General features: G+C 35.1%; 1 protein-coding gene across 1 annotated transcript; it reads left to right on the top strand.

Moving 5' to 3' along the window:
• The first annotated feature begins 11,036 nt into the window (after positions 1–11,036).
• Positions 11,037–18,953, top strand: LOC149892602 (uncharacterized). The gene is made up of 5 exons (XM_090080015.1): positions 11,037–11,108; positions 14,767–17,787; positions 18,045–18,110; positions 18,372–18,428; positions 18,585–18,953. Exons 2-5 carry the CDS (start codon positions 14,796–14,798, stop codon positions 18,902–18,904), a joined length of 3,435 nt encoding a protein of 1,144 aa, XP_089936141.1. The 5' UTR covers positions 11,037–11,108; positions 14,767–14,795; the 3' UTR covers positions 18,905–18,953.
• Positions 18,954–19,220: the final 267 nt, after the last annotated feature.

Below are 19,220 nucleotides of genomic sequence, written 5' to 3'. Positions count from 1 at the left end.
GCAAATTAATATTTTCTGTGATGTTAAACTGCATAAGTGAAATTTAAAAAAGGAAAACTGCTCCAACCATTTTTCGGAAAAAGAAATCAAAAAGTTCCTTATTTTAAAAGATCTAGACATCCATTTCTTCTTCAGCAAAATAGCGAGGCTTTTTTTATGAACTCTTACTCTCTATTTTTTCATATATTTACACAAAGGATTTTATTAAGTTCAATGTAAACATACATAGAAGTATATTATGTTTTTTTTTTTGTTTGTTTTTTTTTTATGGTGTCTAACTTTTGTTTCACTTCTATTTTATTTTACGTTTATCTTGTATTTTATCATGCCTTATTGGTTTTTGCGTTTTGTGATGTCAAGCTGCGTAAGCTAAACTTAAAAGAGGAAAACTACGCTAACTTTTCTTTGAAAAAATATTCAAAAAGTACCTTAAAAGAGAAAGCACACGAATTTAAAAAGTTGTATCTTGCCATCCAATTCTTCTTCTGCAAAGTAGTGAGGCTTTTGCTCTCTAATTTATCTCTATTTACGCAAAGGGTTTTATTTCAATGTAAACACGTATAAAAGAATACTTTGTTAAAAATAATGTTAAAGGAGTTGCGTAAAAAAAACGTCTGAATAAACTTTCTTTACAAAAAAAAACAACTAAGAAACAAGCGCGCCTAAGAAAAACCAGATCGCGATTCACTAAGTCAATAGACGAAAGAAACAAACTTTAAAAAGTCTTTCTAGACAACAAATTCTATTTTTGGCAATGCAGTTTTTGTATTTATGCAACCTATCTTTTGTTTCACTTCTACTTTATTTTACGTTTACCTTGTATTTTGTCTTGCCTTTTTGCGTTTTGTGATGTCAAGCTACATAATCTAAACTTAAAAGAGGAAAACTAGGCTAGTAGAATATTATGTTGTTGGTTTTATATGCAGCCTAACTTTAGTTTCATCTATATTTTGTTTTGCGTTTATCTTATATTTTATCTTGTCTTTTTGAGTTTTGTGTTTTGTGATGTCAAGCTACATAAGCTAAACTTTAAAGACCTTTTTTTTGAAAAACTATTCAAAAACTACCTTTAACAAAGTAGCGAGGCTTTTTATGCACTTTTACTCTCTAACATACCTATATTTGCGCAGAGGATTTTATTTAACTCAATGTAAACATACATAGAAAAATATTGTTACCCGTTTATTTTATGCAGCCTAACTTTAGCTTCATCTGTATTTTATTTTACGTTTATCTTATATTTTATTTTGTCTTTTTGAGTTTTGTGCTTTGTGATGTCAAGCTACATAAGCTAATGTTAAAAGAGGAAAACTACGCTAACCTTTTTTTGAAAAACTATTCAAAAACAACCTTTAACAAAGTAGCGAGGCTTTTTATGCACTTTTACTCTCTAACATACCTATATTTGCGCAGAGGATTTTATATAACTCAATGTAAACATACATAGAAAAATATTGTTTTACCCGTTTATTTCATGCAGCCTAACTTTAGCTTCATCTACATTTTATTTTACGTTTATCTTATATTTTATTTTGTCTTTTTGAGTTTTGTGTTTTGTGATGTCAAGCTACATAAGCTAATGTTAAAAGAGGAAAGCTACGCTAACCTTTCTTTGAAAAACTGTTCAAAAACTACCTTAGACATAATCTAGATTTAAAAGAGGAAGACTACGCTATTTTTGCTTTGAAAAAACTTTCGAAAACCACCTTAATCGATAGAGATAGCACACGATTTTAAAATGTTGTATCTAGTGATCCACTTCTTTTACACCAAAGTAGCGAGGCTTTCTATGCACTTTTACTCTCTAACATAGCTATTTTTGCGCAAACGATTTTATTTATTTCAATTTAAACATGCCTAGTAGATTATTATGTTGTTGGTTTTTTATGCAGCCTAACTTTAGTTTCATCTATATTTTATTTTGCGTTTATCTTATATTTTATCTTGTCTTTTTGAGTTTTATATTTTGTGATGTCAAGCTACATAAGCTAAACTTTAAAGAGGAAATTTACGCTAACCTGTCTTTGAAAAACTATTCAAAAACTACCTTTAACAAAGTAGCGAGGCTTTTTATGCCTTTTTACTCTCTAGCATACCTATATTTGCGCAGAGGGTTTTATTTAATTCAACTTAAACATACCTGTTAGATTATTATGTTGTTGGTTTTTTATGCAGTCTAACTTAAGCTACATCTATTTTTCATTTTACGTTTGTCTTATATTTTATTTTATCTTTTTGTGTTCTGTGATGTCAAGCTACATAAGCTAATGTTAAAAGAGGAAAGCTACGCTAACCTTTCTTTGAAAAACTATTCGAAATCTATTTTTGAGATAATCTAGATTTAAAAGAGGAACACTACGCTAATTTTGCTTTGAAAAAACTCTCGAAAACTACCTTATTCGATAGAGATAGCACACAAGTTTAAAAAAGTGTATCTAGTCATCCACTTCTTCTACAGCAAAGTAGCGAGGCTTTCTATGCACTTTTACTCTCTAACATTATGCATTTTACTCTCTATTTTTGCGCAAAGGGTTTTATTTAATTCAATTTAAACATGCCTAGTAGATATTTTATGTTGTTGGTTTTTTATGCAGCCTAACTTTAGCTACATCTATTTGTCTTATATTTTATTTTATGTTTTTGTGTTCTGTGATGTCAAGCTACATAAGCTAATGTTAAAAGAGGAAAGCTACGCTAACTTTTCTTTGAAAAACTATTCAAAATCTACCTTTGAGATAATCTAGATTTAAAAGAGGAACACTACGCTAATTTTGCTTTGAAAAAACATTCGAAAACTACCTTATATTTTATCTTGCCTTTGTTAGTTTTGTGTTTTATTATGTCAAGCTTCATAATCTAATCTTAAAAGAGGAAAACTGCGCTAACTTTCCATTGAAAAAGTACTCAAAAAGGACCTAAATCGATATAGATAGCTCACGATTTTAAAAAGTTGCATATAGTCATCTTCTTCAGCAAAGTATCGAGGCTTTTTATGGATTTTTACTGTCTAACTTTCCCATATTTGCGCAAAGGAATTTATTTAGTTCAACTTAAACATGCCTAGTAGATAATTATGTTGTTTGTTTATTATGCAGTGTAAACTTTGTTTCATCTATATTTTACGTTTATCTTATATTTTATTTTGTCTTTTTGAGCTTTGTGTTTTGTGATGTCAAGCTACATAATCTAAACATAAAAGAGGAAAACTACGCTAACCTTTCTTTGAAAAACTATTCAAAATCTACCTTTAACAAAGTTGCGAGGCTTTTAATGCTTTTTTACTAACATACCTATATTTGCGCAAAGGATTTTATATAATTCAATTTAAACATGCCTAGTAGATTATTATGTTGTTAGTTTTTTATGCAGCTTATCTTTAGTTTCATTTATATTATGTTTTAGGTTTATCTTATATTTTATCTTATCTTTTTGAGTTTTGTGTTTTGTGATGCCAAGAATTTTAAGCTAAACTTAAAAGAGGAATGCTACGCTAACCTTTCTTTGAAAATCTATTCATAAACTACCCTAGACAAAAGCTAGATTTAAAAGAGGAAAACTACGCTATTTTTGCTTTGAAAAAACTTTCGAAAACCACCTTAATCGATAGAGATAGCACACAATTTTAAAAAGTTGCATATAGTCATCCACTTCTTCTGCAGCAAAGTAGCGATGCTTTTTATGCACTTTTTCTCACTAGTTTGCTTATATTTACGCAAAGGAATTCATTTAATTCAATCCAAGCATATATAGAAGATTATTATGCTATGATTTTTTTTTTCTTTTATGCAGCCTAACAATTATTTCACCTATATTTTATTTTACGATTAACTTTTATCTTACTTTTCTTTTTTGAGTTTTGTGTTTTGTGATATCAAGCTACATAAACTAAACTTTAAAGAGGAAAACTACGCTAACCTTTCTTTGAAAAACTATTCAAAAACTACCTTTAACAAAGTAGCGAGGCTTTTTCTCTCTAACATACCTATATTTGCGCATAGGATTTTATTTAATTTAATGTAAACATACCTAGTAGATTATTATGTTGTTGGTTTTTTATGCAGTCTAACTTTAGCTTCATCTGTATTTTATTTCACGTTTATCTTATATTTTATTTTGTCTTTTTGAGCTTTGTGTTTTGTGATGTCAAGCTACATAAGCTAAACTTAAAAGAGGAAAGCTACGCTAACCTTTCTTTGAAAAACTATTCAAAATCTACCTTTGAGATAATCTAAATTTAAAAGAGGAACACTGCGCTATTTTTGCTTTGAAAAAACTTTCGAAAACTACCTTATTCGATAGAGACAGCACACAAATTTAAAAGTTTGTATCTAGTCATCCACTTCTTCTACAGCAATGTAGCGAGGCTTTTTATGCACTTTTACTCTCTAACATACCTATATTTGCGCAAAGGATTTTATTTAACTCAATGTAAATATACATAGAAGAGTATTGTTACCCGTTTATTTTATGCAGCCTAACTTTAATTTCATCTATATTTTATATTGCGTTTACCTTATATTTTGTCTTGCCTTTGTTAGTTTTGTGTTTTGTTATGTCAAGCTTCATGATCCAATCTTAAAAGAGGAAAACTGCGCTAACTTCTCATTGAAAAAGTACTCAAAAAGGACCTAAATCGATATAGATAGCTCACGATTTTAAAAAGTTGCATATAGTCATCTTCTTCTTCAGCAAAGTATCGAGGCTTTTTATGGACTTTTAATCTCTTATTTACCCAAATTTGCGCAAAGGACTTTACTTAATTCAACTTAAACATGTCTAGTAGATTATTAAGTTGTTTGTTTTTTATGCAGCCTAACTTTAGTTTCATTTATATTTTATTTTACGTTTATCTGATATTTTATCTTGTCTTTTTGTGTGTTGTTTTGTCAAGCTACATAAGCTAAACTTAAAAGTGGAAAACTACGCTAACCTTTCTTTGAAAATCTATTCAAAAACTGCCTTAGACATAAGGTAGATTTAAAAGAGGAAGACTGCGCTATTTTTGCTTTAAAAAAACTTTCGAAAAATACCTTAATCCATCGAGGTAGTACACGAATTTACAAAGTTGTATCTAGTCATCCACTTCTTCTATAGCAAAGTAGCGAGGCTTTTTATGCACTTTTGAGTTCTAATTTATCTCTGTTTACGCAAATGGTTTTTGTTTATTTCTGTGTAATGATATACAAAAGAGTATTTTGTTAAAGATTATGCTGCAGGAGCTGCGTAAAAAAACTCTGGTGACCTTTCCTTAAGAAAAAAGCAACTGAGAGGCATGTGCGCTTTAGAAAATTCAAATCGCGATTCACCAAATTAAAAGACGAAAAGAACGAACTTTAAAAGCTCTTACTAGACGTTTGTGTTTATGATAGGCAATGCAGTTTTAGATTTTATGCAGCCTAACATTTGTTTCATCTATATCTTATTTTACGTTTATCTTATACTTTATCTTGCCTTTTTGAGTTTAGTATTTTGTGATGTCATGCTAAATAAGCTAAACTTTGCTAATTTTTATTTGAAAAAATATTCAAAAACTACCTGAATTATAAAGCTAGATCTAAAGGAGGAAAACTACGCTAACTTTTCTTTAAAAAAATATTTAAAAACTACCTTAAACATAAGCTATATCCAAAAGAGGAAAACTATGCTAACTTTTCTTTGAAAAAATACTCAAAAACTACCTTAAACATAAGCTAGATCTAAAAGAGGAAAACTACGCTAACTTTTCTTTGAAAAAATACTCAAAAACTACCTTAAACATAAGCTAGATCTAAAAGAGGAAACCTACGCTAACTTTTCTTTGAAAAAATATTCGAAAACTACCTTTAAACATGATTTAGATTTAATAGATGAAAACTACGCTAACATTTCTTTGAAAAAACATTCAAAAACTACCTTTAAACATGATTTAAATTTAAAAAAGGAAAACTACGCTAACATTTCTTTGAAAAAATATTCAAAAAGTACCTTAATCGAAAGAGATAGCACGCGAAATTAAAAAGTTGCATCTAGTCATCCGTTTCTTCTTCATCAAAGTAGCGAGGCGTTTATGCACTTTTTATTCTCTAATTTATCTCTATTTACGCAAATGGCTTTTGTTTATTTCAATGTAAAACTTTTCAAAAGAGTATTTTGTTAAAGATTATGCTGCAGGAGCTGTGTAAGATAACTCTGGTGACCTTTCTTTAAGAAAAAGCAACTAAAGTAGATGTGCGCCTAAGAGAATCCAAATTGCGATTCACTAAATTAAAAGACATATACAACAAACTTTAAAAGTGAAACTATTTTTACAAGCGTATTTGGTAAAGATGAAATGTTCTTATGACATTTTAACGTTACGAAAAGGATTTTCTTCAGTTCAAATATTTATTACAATTTAAAGTGTTAAATAATGTTACAGAAACGACCTAAAACGCCTGTTGTATTAATTTAAACGAACAAAATAGATAAAAAAAAAAGAAAAACTATCATTAAAAAAAAAAAAGAAAAAAAGAAAAGAAATAGAAGTTGAGGAAAAATAAAAATAAGAACTTCTAACAAAGAGCTCTTCTTTTTATTTTTCAGATTTTAGATGCTTAATTCCTTGAATGAAAAGTTGAACTGATGACCCACTACTAAGGTTGTTCCTAGCCTTCCGTTCTCAAACTAGGCCATTCTGAGAGGCTGTTTGATTAAGTACCGTTGATAGTAGTATCGCACGTAAGAGACTTCTAAAACTCTGATTATTAATTCCTTGAATGAAGAGATGACTTCATACTCACTAACGAGGTTGTTCTTAGCCATCCGTTCTTAAACTAAGCAAAACAGTGAAGTTGTTTGATTAAGTATCACAGTTTGCTGATTTGCACATGCACCATTGCCGAAACTGTGATGCTTGGTTCCTTGATTGGATTGAAGAAGCTCATCACCATGCTTTTTACAAGCTGTCCGTTGTTATGTTTTGCAATTCAGTGGTTCTGTTTTGCAATTCATTTTCTGTTTGTTTAAGTATCATCGATGGTGGTGTCGTGCATGCAAACTTTCCGAAACTCTGATGCTTGTTTTTCTTGAATGGAGAGATGAGCTTATACTTTAGGTGACTTTTAAAACTGCAGTAATTAGTGCCTCGAATGGAAAAACGAACTCATTCTTTACAGACCAAGGTTGTTCCTGGCCATCCGTTAACATACTAGGCAACAGTACAGCGAAGCTGTTTGTTTTACAAGCTTTTGTCGTTTCGAGAAATCACTACATTAAGCATTCGATGGTGATACACGACTGATGGCCAGGTTCTGATTTTCGAATGAAAAGAAGAGTCGCATCCGACCACCGGTCGGCTTTCGACGCAAAACAGCTGTACACACTCGTCCAACGTCCAGTGACTAACTGTTGCAACGAGAAAGTTAGCTTTATTTGTCGTGCAGATTGTCCGCTTTGACGTAAAATGCTAGAAATTTGCTGAACGCTCGGTTTGCGCCGCCCAAGAGTCATTCTGTTTCTGCGTTGCCAGCGTCTGTCGGCTAAATACAACTGTAGACTCCGCGCAAGCTTTTTCACCGCAAAAGTTGTACAGAGCCACACCGAAGGCTAAAATCGACTTTAAGGTCGAAGGTTAAAATCGACCCTAGAGCTTTGAAAACGACGTCACGAAATTTTCAAGTACATCATCGAAGAAAATTACGGCGGCCAGATGCGACTCTTAGTACTAACTCTTCTAATCTTAGTACGTTAAGCATTCCAGTCGAGAGATCAGACGTTTTTTCGTCACCTAAGAGACCGGCCGATCCGTTTGCGACGCTGCGGAAAGAAAGAAGATGGCAAACCACAGGGTTGTTACCGTAACAAACCTCCGTGAGTACCTCCATCTCGAATGGCTTTTGGGGAAACGTTCGTTTTAAACTCAAAGGGATGGTTGTTAAAGCTCACAAAAGCCTGGTTAACGATTTTCTAACGGCAGAGACCGTGTTTACAATGGATGCAGGCCGTTTGCCCGAGCCCAAAGCGCAAGACCTTTCGGAGAACTCCTCTAGGTCGATGCAACGAAACTACTAGACGCGTGCACCTAGCGGCACGTTACAACCGAAGGACGCCCCTCGTGGACACTATACGAACGCAATTTTTCATTGTCCCCAGGCTTCCAAACCGTAACCTCATCCCCCTCCAATCCTAACCCCGTAATTCTCTTACTCCTTCCCCCCCCCCCCCCCCCCACCCCTACCCCTCTTAAAAAAAAAAAAAAAAAAAGATAAAGAAAAAAAGAAAAAAGTTTCCTTCTCTCTTTTTTTCTAGCTTTTAGCCGGCCCTCCGCTAGAAGGGAATAGGGAGTAACGAAGGTTTGACATCAAAGTAGCGTTTCGTATAAGATTTGCTTGGCAAAATTTGACAATTTTTATAAAAGCCAAGCACTAGTTCAAACTGGAGATAATAAAACGAAATCGAATGATCTCACTTCTCAAACCACTGAGCTGCCATTGGTCGGCAGTTTCATGTTTGGAGACTATTGAGCTGCCATTGGTCGGCTGTTTAATCGTTGCGATTGGTCGGCAGTTTTATCGTTGGAGACCATTGAGAGATATAAAAGGCACTTTTTTTTTTTTTGAGCACAACATTAAACGCTATATCGTTAGATCTTGTTATAAAGGCACCCTTAAAATGCCGAATTGAAAAAAAAAAACAAAAACAAAAACAAACAGAAAAAAAAAATGAAATCGAAACGGGCATTCTTTTAAGCATAACGTTAAAAGCTAAATCGTTAGAGGTTTTATTAAGAAGGCACCTTTAGAATGCAAAAGACAAAAACGGAAAGTTTTGCTTTCCTGGCCACAAGCGATAAAATTGTTAGTAAAACGCACTCTAGCATTCTCACGTTCCAGACGTGACCAATGTTCGAGTAATCGAACAGGTCCGCTCAACCGTGAATGAAAGCGGAACTAACACACACTACCAACTAGTCACTGTGTTGGTCTGCTGAAATTACAACAGTCCATGAAAAGTATCTCGTAGAAAAGTCCTAATTTTGGATCATGGGCGGGCTGCTCAAATGAGCACTCTGCCCAATTGAAACAAAGGAAAAAAAAAAAAAAAAAAAGAAAAAAGAAACCGAAACGGGCATTCTTTTGAGCATAACGTTAAAAGCTAAATCGTTAGATGTTTTATTAAAAAGGCACCTTAGAATGCGATGTCCTCAAATATTTTCCTCGATATTTTAATAAGTAAACAAAAACAAAACTAAGTCTTGCAACTGGCGAAAACTTTCAATAAGCAAACAAAGCAACAACTTTCCTTTCGAGTTTTTTACATTTTAAACAAAAGACAAACAAAGAAAAAAAAAACAAACAAAAACAAAAACAAAAAAACAAAACAAAAACAAAACAGAAAAGGGAGAATGAGTGAGTCGACTGATTTCGCTCAACTGTCTTAAACGAGAAGTCATAAACGTTTGCTTGTGCCAGCAAGTTGCAAATTAAGTTGTTAATGAGCTGCACCGCAAAAACTTAACCCACAGTTTATTAAGCATATTAAGCCTTTGCTGACATGTTAAGACATTTTAAGCCTTTGCTATTATCATGAGGCTTTTTTGCTCCACGAGCCAAAAAAGTACGCTAGAGTTGTTGACAAACTGCATCGCGGTCGAAAAGTGTAATTACGCCAACACTTTTATCCGTTTAAGCATTTCGTTTTCGCACGAACAACAATTAAAGCAGCTCGTTGAGCTTAACGACGTTCGTATTTTTTTTCGAAGCCAAAACTTCGGCTATAAGTAGAGTGAAGAGGCACTTCGAAAAACAACAAAGCTGTTCGCAGTCGATAGCAACGAGCGACAACATCTCTGCGAGTCTGGCATCAAGGTAAACATTTTTTTTTACATTTTCATTTGTTAGTGCCACTTTTGTGTACATTATGTATTCAAAAATTTCTTGCTGACGCTAGATTTTTCGTTTTCAATGAACAACAGTTGCAACCTCTAGTCGTTTGCTAAAACAGCTTGCTAGGACAACCAAATCAATCATATGTTGTGAAAATTTCTTTTTGTTCAACTGACTAAGGAAGATCGAGCGAACGCTTTTTTTTTTTATAACTTGTTTGTATCATATTGCTATTAAGAAAACAGCGTTGTGTATACTAAACGTGACATAATTGGCAATTATCCGTAACTAAAAATAAGATAGAAATTACAAACTTGATACCATATTTTAATTACTCTAACAAAACTAGACGTCATCGCGTGAGAAAATAAATGTTTATGACACATAACCTATTTTTTTGTTTTTTTTTTTCTTCTCTTTTTTCCTTTTAATCTCCTTTCTTTCGTCCAAAAAGCGTTTTGATTTTTGCCTCGCCACAAGCGATGAAATCGATAAAAAAACCTGCTCGGACATTCTCAATTCTCAACAACAAAAGCAATCAAAGTTCTAGCTCTCGAGCACGTGCGCCAACAGGTTGATGAAACCGTTCAAATATGCTCGATCGCTAGAATTTAAAAAAAAAAAAAGAAGCAAACCAGAAACAAACCAAAATAAAAAAAAAACAAAAACAAAAATGGACATCTTTAGAACGCTTAAATTTTATAAAATATTTTCCTCTGCGTTTTTAACCAGCTAAACTGTCGTAAAGTTTTTTCGGTGCAGTTCATTTAAAAAACTTAGTTTTCAACTTTTAAACGTTTTAGACTTCTCGTTTAAGGCAGTCGAAAGAAATGAGTCGACTTGCTCTCTCTCTCCCTTTTCGGTTTTGTTTTTGTTTACTTGTTTTTGTTTTTTCTTCGTTTGCCTTCGTTTGCCTTTGTTTGCCTTTGTTTGCTTTTGGAAAAGTTGTCGCCATGCGAGACTTAGTTTTTTTTTGGCTCAATTTGTGATTAAGTGAAGTTCTAGTCTTGAAAGTGTGCAAAGTGTGGGCCAATCTGGTGGCTGGAGTGATGACACGTGAATGCTGGAAATTCCAGACTTTGAGCGGATTCAGCGTACATAGAAAGAAAATGTAACATTCACGTGGGTCTCTCCTAAGCTTGCCATTGGTCGGTCTGCTGGCCTTAAGTACCCCCCCCCCCCCCCCTCAACGTCACGTTTGCTCAACTTTCTCGGTCTTTGGCGCCCAAAGAAAGCTCGAGGAAGGATAAAAATGGCGAGGTTTCGGTACTGCGTTTTCTGTTTTTCCTATTTGTTTTTGTTTGTTTGTTTGTTTCGTTTGTTTGTTTATTTATTTAATCGTTTTTTTGTTTGTTTCGTTCGTTTGTTTGTTTGTTTCGTTTGCTTCGTTTGTTTTGTGATGTTTTGTTTTCCCTTCTTGATGGCACAAAACAGAAGCAAACAAGACTTTCGGTTATATTCGGTTATATTCGGTTCAATAAAAGTTTGTTGGTTTCTGCACAACAACAACAACAACAACAAAAGTCCCTCTGTCCCTCAAAAGCAGTTTCTCCTCTGTCCTAAAGAAGAGCCTCTTTGTAATCGATCTTGTCTGAATGCAGCTCTCCTTTTGCCTACAGGTTTTTATTCCAACCCTTTTGTTGTTGTTAGTGCCATGTTGTTGTTATTGTTATACTCTGTAAAAGCAGTTGTTGCTGTTGTACTTGTTTGTTGTTTCTAAAGACACTGTTGTTGCTGCTGTTAGCGCTGTTAGTAATCACCCACTTGGCTTGTATTTTTGTTTCTTGTTTTTGTTTTTTGTTTTATTTATAAACACTCTCTGAGTAAGTGATGCTGTTGCTGTTGTTGTTGTTACAGTTGCAATGAGTGTTTGTTAATGTTCCCCCACTTGGCTTGTTTATAATCTATTTTATTTTATCAACACTCTCTGAGTCAGTGATGGTGTTGCTGTTGCTGTTGTCGTTATTATGCTTGCAATGGGATTGTTACTGTTCACCCACTTTGCTTGTTTTGTTTTTGTTTCTTTATTTTATCAACACCCTTTGAGCCAGTGATGCTGTTGCTGTTGTTGTTGTTATAGTTGCAATGAGTGTTGTTAATGTTCACCCACTTTGCTTGTGTTTTTGTTTTTGTTTATCAACACCCTTTGTGTCAGTGATGCTGTTGCTGTTGTTCTTATTACAGTTGCAATGAGTGTTTGTTAATGTTCACCAACTTGGCTTGTTTATAATCTATTTTGTTTTATCAACACTCTCTGAGTCAGTGATGCTGATGCTGTTGTTGTTATTGTGCTTGCAATAAGTGTTGTTAATGTTCACCCACTTTGCTTGTTTTGTTTGTGCTTTTGTTTTTCTTTATCAACACCCTTTGAGTCACTGATGCTGTTGCTGTTGGTGTTATTATAGTTGCAATGAGTGTTAATGTTCACCCACTTTGCTTGCTTTATTTGTTTGTTGCTTTTTTTTTTATCAACACCCTGCGAGTTAGTGATGCTGTTGCTGCTTTTGTCATTTTACTTGTATTTATAGTTGTTACTGTTCAGCCACTTTGCTTGTTTTTTAATCTGTTTTATTTTATCACCACACTCTGAGTCAGTGATGATGTTGCTGATGCTGTTGTTGTTATTTTACTTGCAATGATAGCTGTTACTGTTCAGCCACTTTGCTTGTTTTGTTTGTTTGTTTGTTTGTTTTTTTTATCAATATCCTCTGAGCAAGTGATGCTGTTGCTGTTGTTGTTGTTATAGTTGCAATGAGTGTTTGTTAATGTTCACAAACTTGGCATGTTTATAATCTATTTTATTTTATCAACACTCTCTGAGTCAGTGATGCTGATGCTGTTGTTGTTATTATGCTTGCAATAAGTGTTGTTAATGTTCACCCACTCTGCTTGTTTTGTTTGTGCCTTTGTTTTTGTTTATCAACACCCTTTGAGTCACTGATGCTGTTGCTGTTGGTGTTATTATAGTTGCAATGAGTGTTAATGTTCACCCACTTTGCTTGCTTTGTTTGTTTGTTGCTTTTTTTTTTATCAACACCCTGCGAGTTAGTGATGCTGTTGCTGCTTTTGTCATTTTACTTGTATTTATAGTTGTTACTGTTCAGCCACTTTGCTTGTTTTTTAATCTGTTTTATTTTATCACCACTCTCTGAGTCAGTGATGATGTTGCTGATGCTGTTGTTGTTATTTTACTTGCAATGATAGCTGTTACTGTTCAGCCACTTTGCTTGTTTTGTTTGTTTGTTTGTTTGTTTTTTTTATCAATATCCTCTGAGCAAGTGATGCTGTTGCTGTTGTTGTTGTTTTAGTTGCAATGAGTGTTTGTTAATGTTCCCCCACTTGGCTTGTACTTCTGTTTTCTGTTTTGTTTTGTTTTTGTTTTTTTTGTTGTTTTTTTTCTCAACACTCTCTGAGTAAGTGATGCTGTTGCTGTAGTCGTTGTTATAGTTGCAATGAGTGTTTGTTAATGTTCACAAACTTGGCATGTTTATAATCTATTTTATTTTATCAACACTCTCTGAGTCAGAGATGCTGATGCTGTTGTTGTTATTATGCTTGCAATAAGTGTTGTTAATGTTCCCCCACTCTGCTTGTTTTGTTTGTGCCTTTGTTTTTGTTTATCAACACCCTTTGAGTCACTGATGCTGTTGCTGTTGGTGTTATTATAGTTGCAATGAGTGTTAATGTTCACCCACTTTGCTTGCTTTGTTTGTTTGTTGCTTTTTTTTTTATCAACACCCTGCGAGTTAGTGATGCTGTTGCTGCTTTTGTCATTTTACTTGTATTTATAGTTGTTACTGTTTAGCCACTTTGCTTGTTTTTTAATCTGTTTTATTTTATCACCACTCTCTGAGTCAGTGATGATGTTGCTGATGCTGTTGTTGTTATTTTACTTGCAATGATAGCTGTTACTGTTCAGCCACTTTGCTTGTTTTTTTTTGTTTTTGTTTTGTTTGTTTGTTTGTTTGTTTTTTTATATATCCTCTGAGTTAGTGATGCTGTTGCTGATGCTGTTGTTGTTATTATGCTTTCAATGAGAGCTGTTACTGTTCACCCACTTTGTTTGTTTATAATCTGTTTTATTTTATCAACACTCTCTGAGTCAGTGATGCTGATGCTGATGCTGTTGTTGTTATTATGCTTGCAGTGAGAGTTGTTACTGTTCACCCACTTTGCTTGCTTATTGTCTATTTTATTTTGTCAACACTCTCTGAGTCAGTGATGCTGATGCTGATGCTGTTGTTGTTATTATGCTTGCAATGAGAGTTGTTACTGTTCACCCAATTTGCTTGTTTTGTTTTTTTATTTGTTTTTTTGTTTGTTTTTGTTTTGCTTGTTTTTTTTTATCAATACCCTCTGAGTCAGTGATGCTGTTGCTGTTGTTGTTGTTGTTATAGTTGCAATGAGTGTTTGTTAATGTTCCCCCACTTGGCTTGTACTTTTGTTTTCTTTTTTGTTATGTCAACACTCTCTGAGTCAGTGATGCTGATGCTGTTGTTATTATGCTTGCAATGAGAGTTGTTACTGTTGTAGTTATGTCTGTCATTTGTCCTTGTTAGCAAGTTCTATTTGCCCTCTCTTGCCTTTTTTCAACACAGTTTCTTTCTTTGAGTCATATGGTTGCGAGATCCTCTCAAACTCCATCTCTTTATTTATTTGTTTCTTTTCTTTTTCTTTTTTTTTTTCTCATTCTCCTTCTCATAATAGCAATCACTGCTGCCACCATGCATGTAATGCTAGTTGCTCTCATTCTTTTTCATTTGCTAGTGGAAACTTTGTTTCTTCTTGTTGCTCTCTTTTCTTTCTTTTTTTCTCTTTTGCAGAGGATTCGAAAAAACACAGCTCTTCCCTGCAGTTGTAAACATTCCAGGATTGGATGCAGGCAGAAGAAAAAAACTCTCACTGACTGGTTTCCTTTTTTTAGCAAAAACCGTTGCAAACAAACACCTGAACATGTCTTCTTCACAAGAAAACAACTCTGTTGTTGCTTCTTCTCCAAACTCTAAAGCAAAAAAAAAGAAAAGAAAGCAGTCACAAGAACAGAGAGACTTAAAGCTCAAAAACAAAGTCAGGGCCGCATTAGTTGCAGCGTGTGGCTCCGTAAACAGGGTTGTACCTTTCTATGGTACCAAGAAGAGGTACGCTGTTAGCTGTCCGATGCCTTTGTGCAAACATTCGTCCACAAGCATTAAAAGACACTTGACTAAAAAAGATCATTCTTGGACTTTGGATGAAGCTTCCATCTTTTACTCTGCAATGGTCAGGAAGTTTCAGCATGCTCGTCTCGAACGCAAGTCCGGCTGTCCAAAACCTTACCCCTGTTTGCAATGTTGGAAGTATTACGACCGACTGGACATACACTTGAAAGAGACTCATTTCTACGATTCCAAGATGATCAAACAAAAGATTGCAGAGGCAAAGCGATACGACAACGAGAAGCTCTATGTCCCTCAATTTATTCGACCTGCCTTCTTTGGTATTAAGCCAGTAGCTGAACAAGCGTCTGCATCAGGCTCTGCATCCTCTGCTCCTGGGCCTTCCTCCTCTTTTTCTTCTCCGGTTCTTTCCTCTGATCCTCTTTTAAGCTTGCCCTCACCAGTTGCTGGTTCGTCCGAGGCTCCTTCTGCAAACCAATGCACCTCTGTAGAAAACAAAGAGCTGAACACCGAATCCGTCCTTGACTCTGATTTCGATTCCTTAGAGCACTTGGTTTCCAGCTCCTATGTCTTGACCGAAGAAAAGAGACTCTTGTTTCAGCTGGACAAAGATGCTTTTCACTTTTATTACCAGTCAGCAGATGAGCTCTTCAGAGACTTTGAAAAGTGGCTTGTGGTAGCCAACAACAACACTTGGTCACAAGCAAAGATCTACAAAAATGCAGTTGTGGAAATATTGACTTGTTGTGACAGCACGTTGACGCTGCACCCAAACGCCCTCACCAATTCCAATGTTTTGGAGGATAGATACTTCTCCTTGCACTTTAAGAAAATTCAGCTCAATTCCAAGCTGAGTGAACTTGACCAAACAAAAGCCATGTCTTGTCACACGTTGTACAACCGCCTCGTCTCCCTTTGTCTCCTGTTTCGTTTCAGTGAAGCCAGAAACGTCTATTTCGGACTTTCTCATGAGGCCATCCGACGTTTGCGCTGCAAGGTGGATGAGTTGCGAAAAGTGCTGAGGCCCTTTCGTTCTTTGAGGAGGAGCCTTGTGAAAAGAAGAAAAAGCATCAACATCATCAATGTCAGTTTGCTGACCGAATATGGCAAGTCTGCATACGTAAGAGACTTAGTGGAATCGATTAGAAAGGCGTCTCTTCCGCTGACTAGAGACAATGCTGTGTCTCTACGAAACCATCTTCTGCTCTCTGTCACTGTAATTAACAGTTTAAGAAAATCTAACATTGCTCTTTTAAACATTAGAGACTACATGGCTGCTGAGAAGAGTGAGTGTGGATATTGCATTGTGCAAGAGCGCTACAAAACAGCATACAAGTACGGAGCCAAAAACATTCTAGTGCCGAACGACTTGAAAGTGTTGATCGATATTTATTTGCTGAGATACAGAGACCTTCTTGTCAACGACTCTCACTACATGGCTGCAGACACCAAGACTGTTTTGGAGTTGAGCGACTGCTACAGGCCCCTTTTTCCTTCGGTGAGAGCCAACAAAGACGAAGGTGTGACACTAGGTGCAACTAGAGTGCCTGTTTACCAGATGGGTTCCTCTGCTATCACCTCTAGCCTGACGTCCTGCTTCAGAAAAAGCCAAGTAAACATTCCCATGAAGCGTCTTACTCCCACTTGCATTCGCGGTTCGATAGCCACTTACTTTGCCAACAACAGCAAAGAAGATCGCGAGCGGTTTGCTACACTCTACATGAAGCACAGCAGACACACAATGGATAGCTTTTATGTGTCCCAGTGGAACGCTGCAGAGGAGTTGCGCTTTGCCCTGGGCATCGGACAGTCCTTCGGAGTCATAGAGTCTTTGACTGTTGAAAAGTCTGAGAGACCACCAAAGGAGGAGAAGGATGTGATGGACTGGCTCCGAACTAATGCAGAGGAGTACGGTTTTCATGATGTTGAGGACATTTTTGAGGAAGATTCAGACTCCGGTTCTGACTCTGAAGAATGTGCTGCTACTTTCGGTTGTACCACAGTGGTTCCATTTTCTCCAGCTGTAGAAAACAATGCTCCTTTAGAGGACAGCAACGAACATGTTGTAGATTTCTTGTGTGAACCTAGCTCAACTCCTGTTTCGTCTGTTCCTTCTGAACAAACAATCGCTGGTCCAGTTCTTGAACTATCCTCTGCTCTTGCACAACTAGTTCCTAATGAACAAGCTGTTTGTATGGATGTAGATCAGACTCTAGCTGTTCCTGTTGGCACAGCTTGTTCTCCTCTTGCATTAACATTATTTCCTGATGAACCGGATTTTATTGAACACCATGCACAACTTTCTCCAGTTTACTTTAGTGAGCAAGTGGTTGCCAAACCTGTTTCTGCTGCTCCTGCTCAACAAGTTGCTTTCAGTCCTTCAAAAGAGGTCTTTTCTGTTCTGCTGGAAACAGTGTCTAATGTTGCTTCACAGCAAGATAATCTTATGGCTGTCACACGTGTTTTCCATGCTCCTCCTGAAGCTGCTCTTCTTGAACCTGCTCTTCTTGAACCTGCTCTTCTTGAACCTGCTCATAAGCAAGTGGTTGCCAAACCTGTTCATGTTGCTCCTTCTCTGCAAGTTGTTTTTAATCCTTCAAAAGAGGTCTTTTCTGTTCCTCTGGCTCCTAATCTTGTTGCTCGTCAGCAAACGATGGCCAAACCCAGTTTGTTTCTTTCAGCTGTTCCAGTCCAACAGGCTGGTACTGTTCTTGAAAAACAGCCCTCACCTGGTGCTGTTCAATCTGTTGGTAGTCTATTTAGCCAAAGTCTTGCTTGTACATCCAGAGGTAAATTCTTTTTGATTTTTGATTTTTATGCAAATCTCAACACGCTTTCAAAAAATAAAAATGCCCAAATTAACTCCTTGCCCTATTGTTATTGTTAAAGCTGTAAAAAAAAAAAAAAAAAAGAAAAACAATAAAAAAAACAAAAAAAAAAACAAAAAAAACAACACAGAAGTGTGTATGTATTTGTTGCAGGACTAATTCTGTGATTGCTTAAATGTTTACACAAGTGAATGATACTAAAACTGATTATGTTTTAGAAGTAAAAGATCCAAGAAGAAAAAAAATCAAGTTGGAAATGCCATCTTTTACTCAAGAACACATCGGTAATGTAAAACCTAATTTATACAAACATATATAAACACAAACCTCTTCTTGCACAATTTCAGATGGTTAACTGTTAATAAAAACTAGCCATCATTGCTAAGTGCACTTTTAGAAAGTTGTGTCTACCCGATTTCTAATGATGAAGTTAGAAACATCACCGTTAGAAATCATGCACAGCTTGTTATTATCTCTAACACTTAGAAACTGTTGATGGTTTTTTTATGAATTAGAAAAATGAACATGGTTTTATTTTATTTCAGGATCAACTCAGCCAAGAACAAAGGAAAACAAAGCAGAAGTTAGCCAATGCCAATTAGGTAATCTTTCAAAAACCAGTTATTGCTATCAGTGCAAACAATAAGGTCAACAAAAAAAACAAATAAAAAAACAAAATTAATCTTGTCATGCTTCAGAACCAAATGAATATTCGATTTAATCTCTTTGTGTTATGACTTGAGTTTGTAAAATTTTAGATGAAATAGTTGAAAAGCTGAATGCTTGCCCTGGCCACAACGAATGGTTCAACACCAGAAGTTTTCCTCGATGTGCAGCTTTAGTGTTGGCATACATCTTGCAAGACGTGTTTACAGATGTAAGCTCAAGTTGCTCGTACAAAGATTACCTTGGCATCTTGGCAAATCATAGCAGTGACAAGCTCATTCATGTCTTGCAAAAGTACTCCTACCGAAGCCATATTAAAGACAAAATTAAAAACATGAAGCTAAAAATTCAAAAAGAGGGTAGTTTAGAAAAGTTTGTTCAATATGGCAATATAGTGAGACCATTTATGTAGTTTAGAAAAGTTTGTTCAGTTTGGCAATAAAGATGGGCCTTTTGTGTAGTTTGTTTTCTCTATGCTTTTGCAAATATATTTATCTGTTTCGCTAAATACATAATAAACAAGAAGTTCTGTTAAACTGTTCTCACATTTCTTATTTAAAGATAGTTCAAACTTTTTTTATCTTTAAAAAAAAAAAAAAGTCGTTTTGTTATTCTGTTAACACTTTTAATAGAGTTGCATTTAGAATTACTTCTGATGTTTTTAAGAGTTTGTTAAAAAGCAAATTAATATTTTCTGTGATGTTAAACTGCATAAGTGAAATTTAAAA

The sequence above is a fragment of the Hydra viridissima genome, unplaced genomic scaffold (genome assembly GCF_058129835.1).
Source record: "Hydra viridissima isolate aposymbiotic clone 2 unplaced genomic scaffold, HvirCarnegie_v1 scaffold_2, whole genome shotgun sequence".
Lineage (NCBI taxonomy): Eukaryota > Metazoa > Cnidaria > Hydrozoa > Anthoathecata > Hydridae > Hydra > Hydra viridissima.
The sequence above is the reverse complement of the archived record's forward strand: the minus strand, read 5'-3'. Positions and strand labels throughout refer to the sequence as shown.

Excerpts from the sequence above, each read along its gene's own strand:
- LOC149892602 (XM_090080015.1), top strand. The coding sequence starts at position 14,796 with ATGTCTTCTTCACAAGAAAACAACTCTGTTGTTGCTTCTTCTCCAAAC. Across the intron at positions 17,788-18,044 it reads TCTTGCTTGTACATCCAGAG|AAGTAAAAGATCCAAGAAGA; the intron begins GTAAATTCTTTT and ends ATTATGTTTTAG. Across the intron at positions 18,429-18,584 it reads AGTTAGCCAATGCCAATTAG|ATGAAATAGTTGAAAAGCTG; the intron begins GTAATCTTTCAA and ends GTAAAATTTTAG.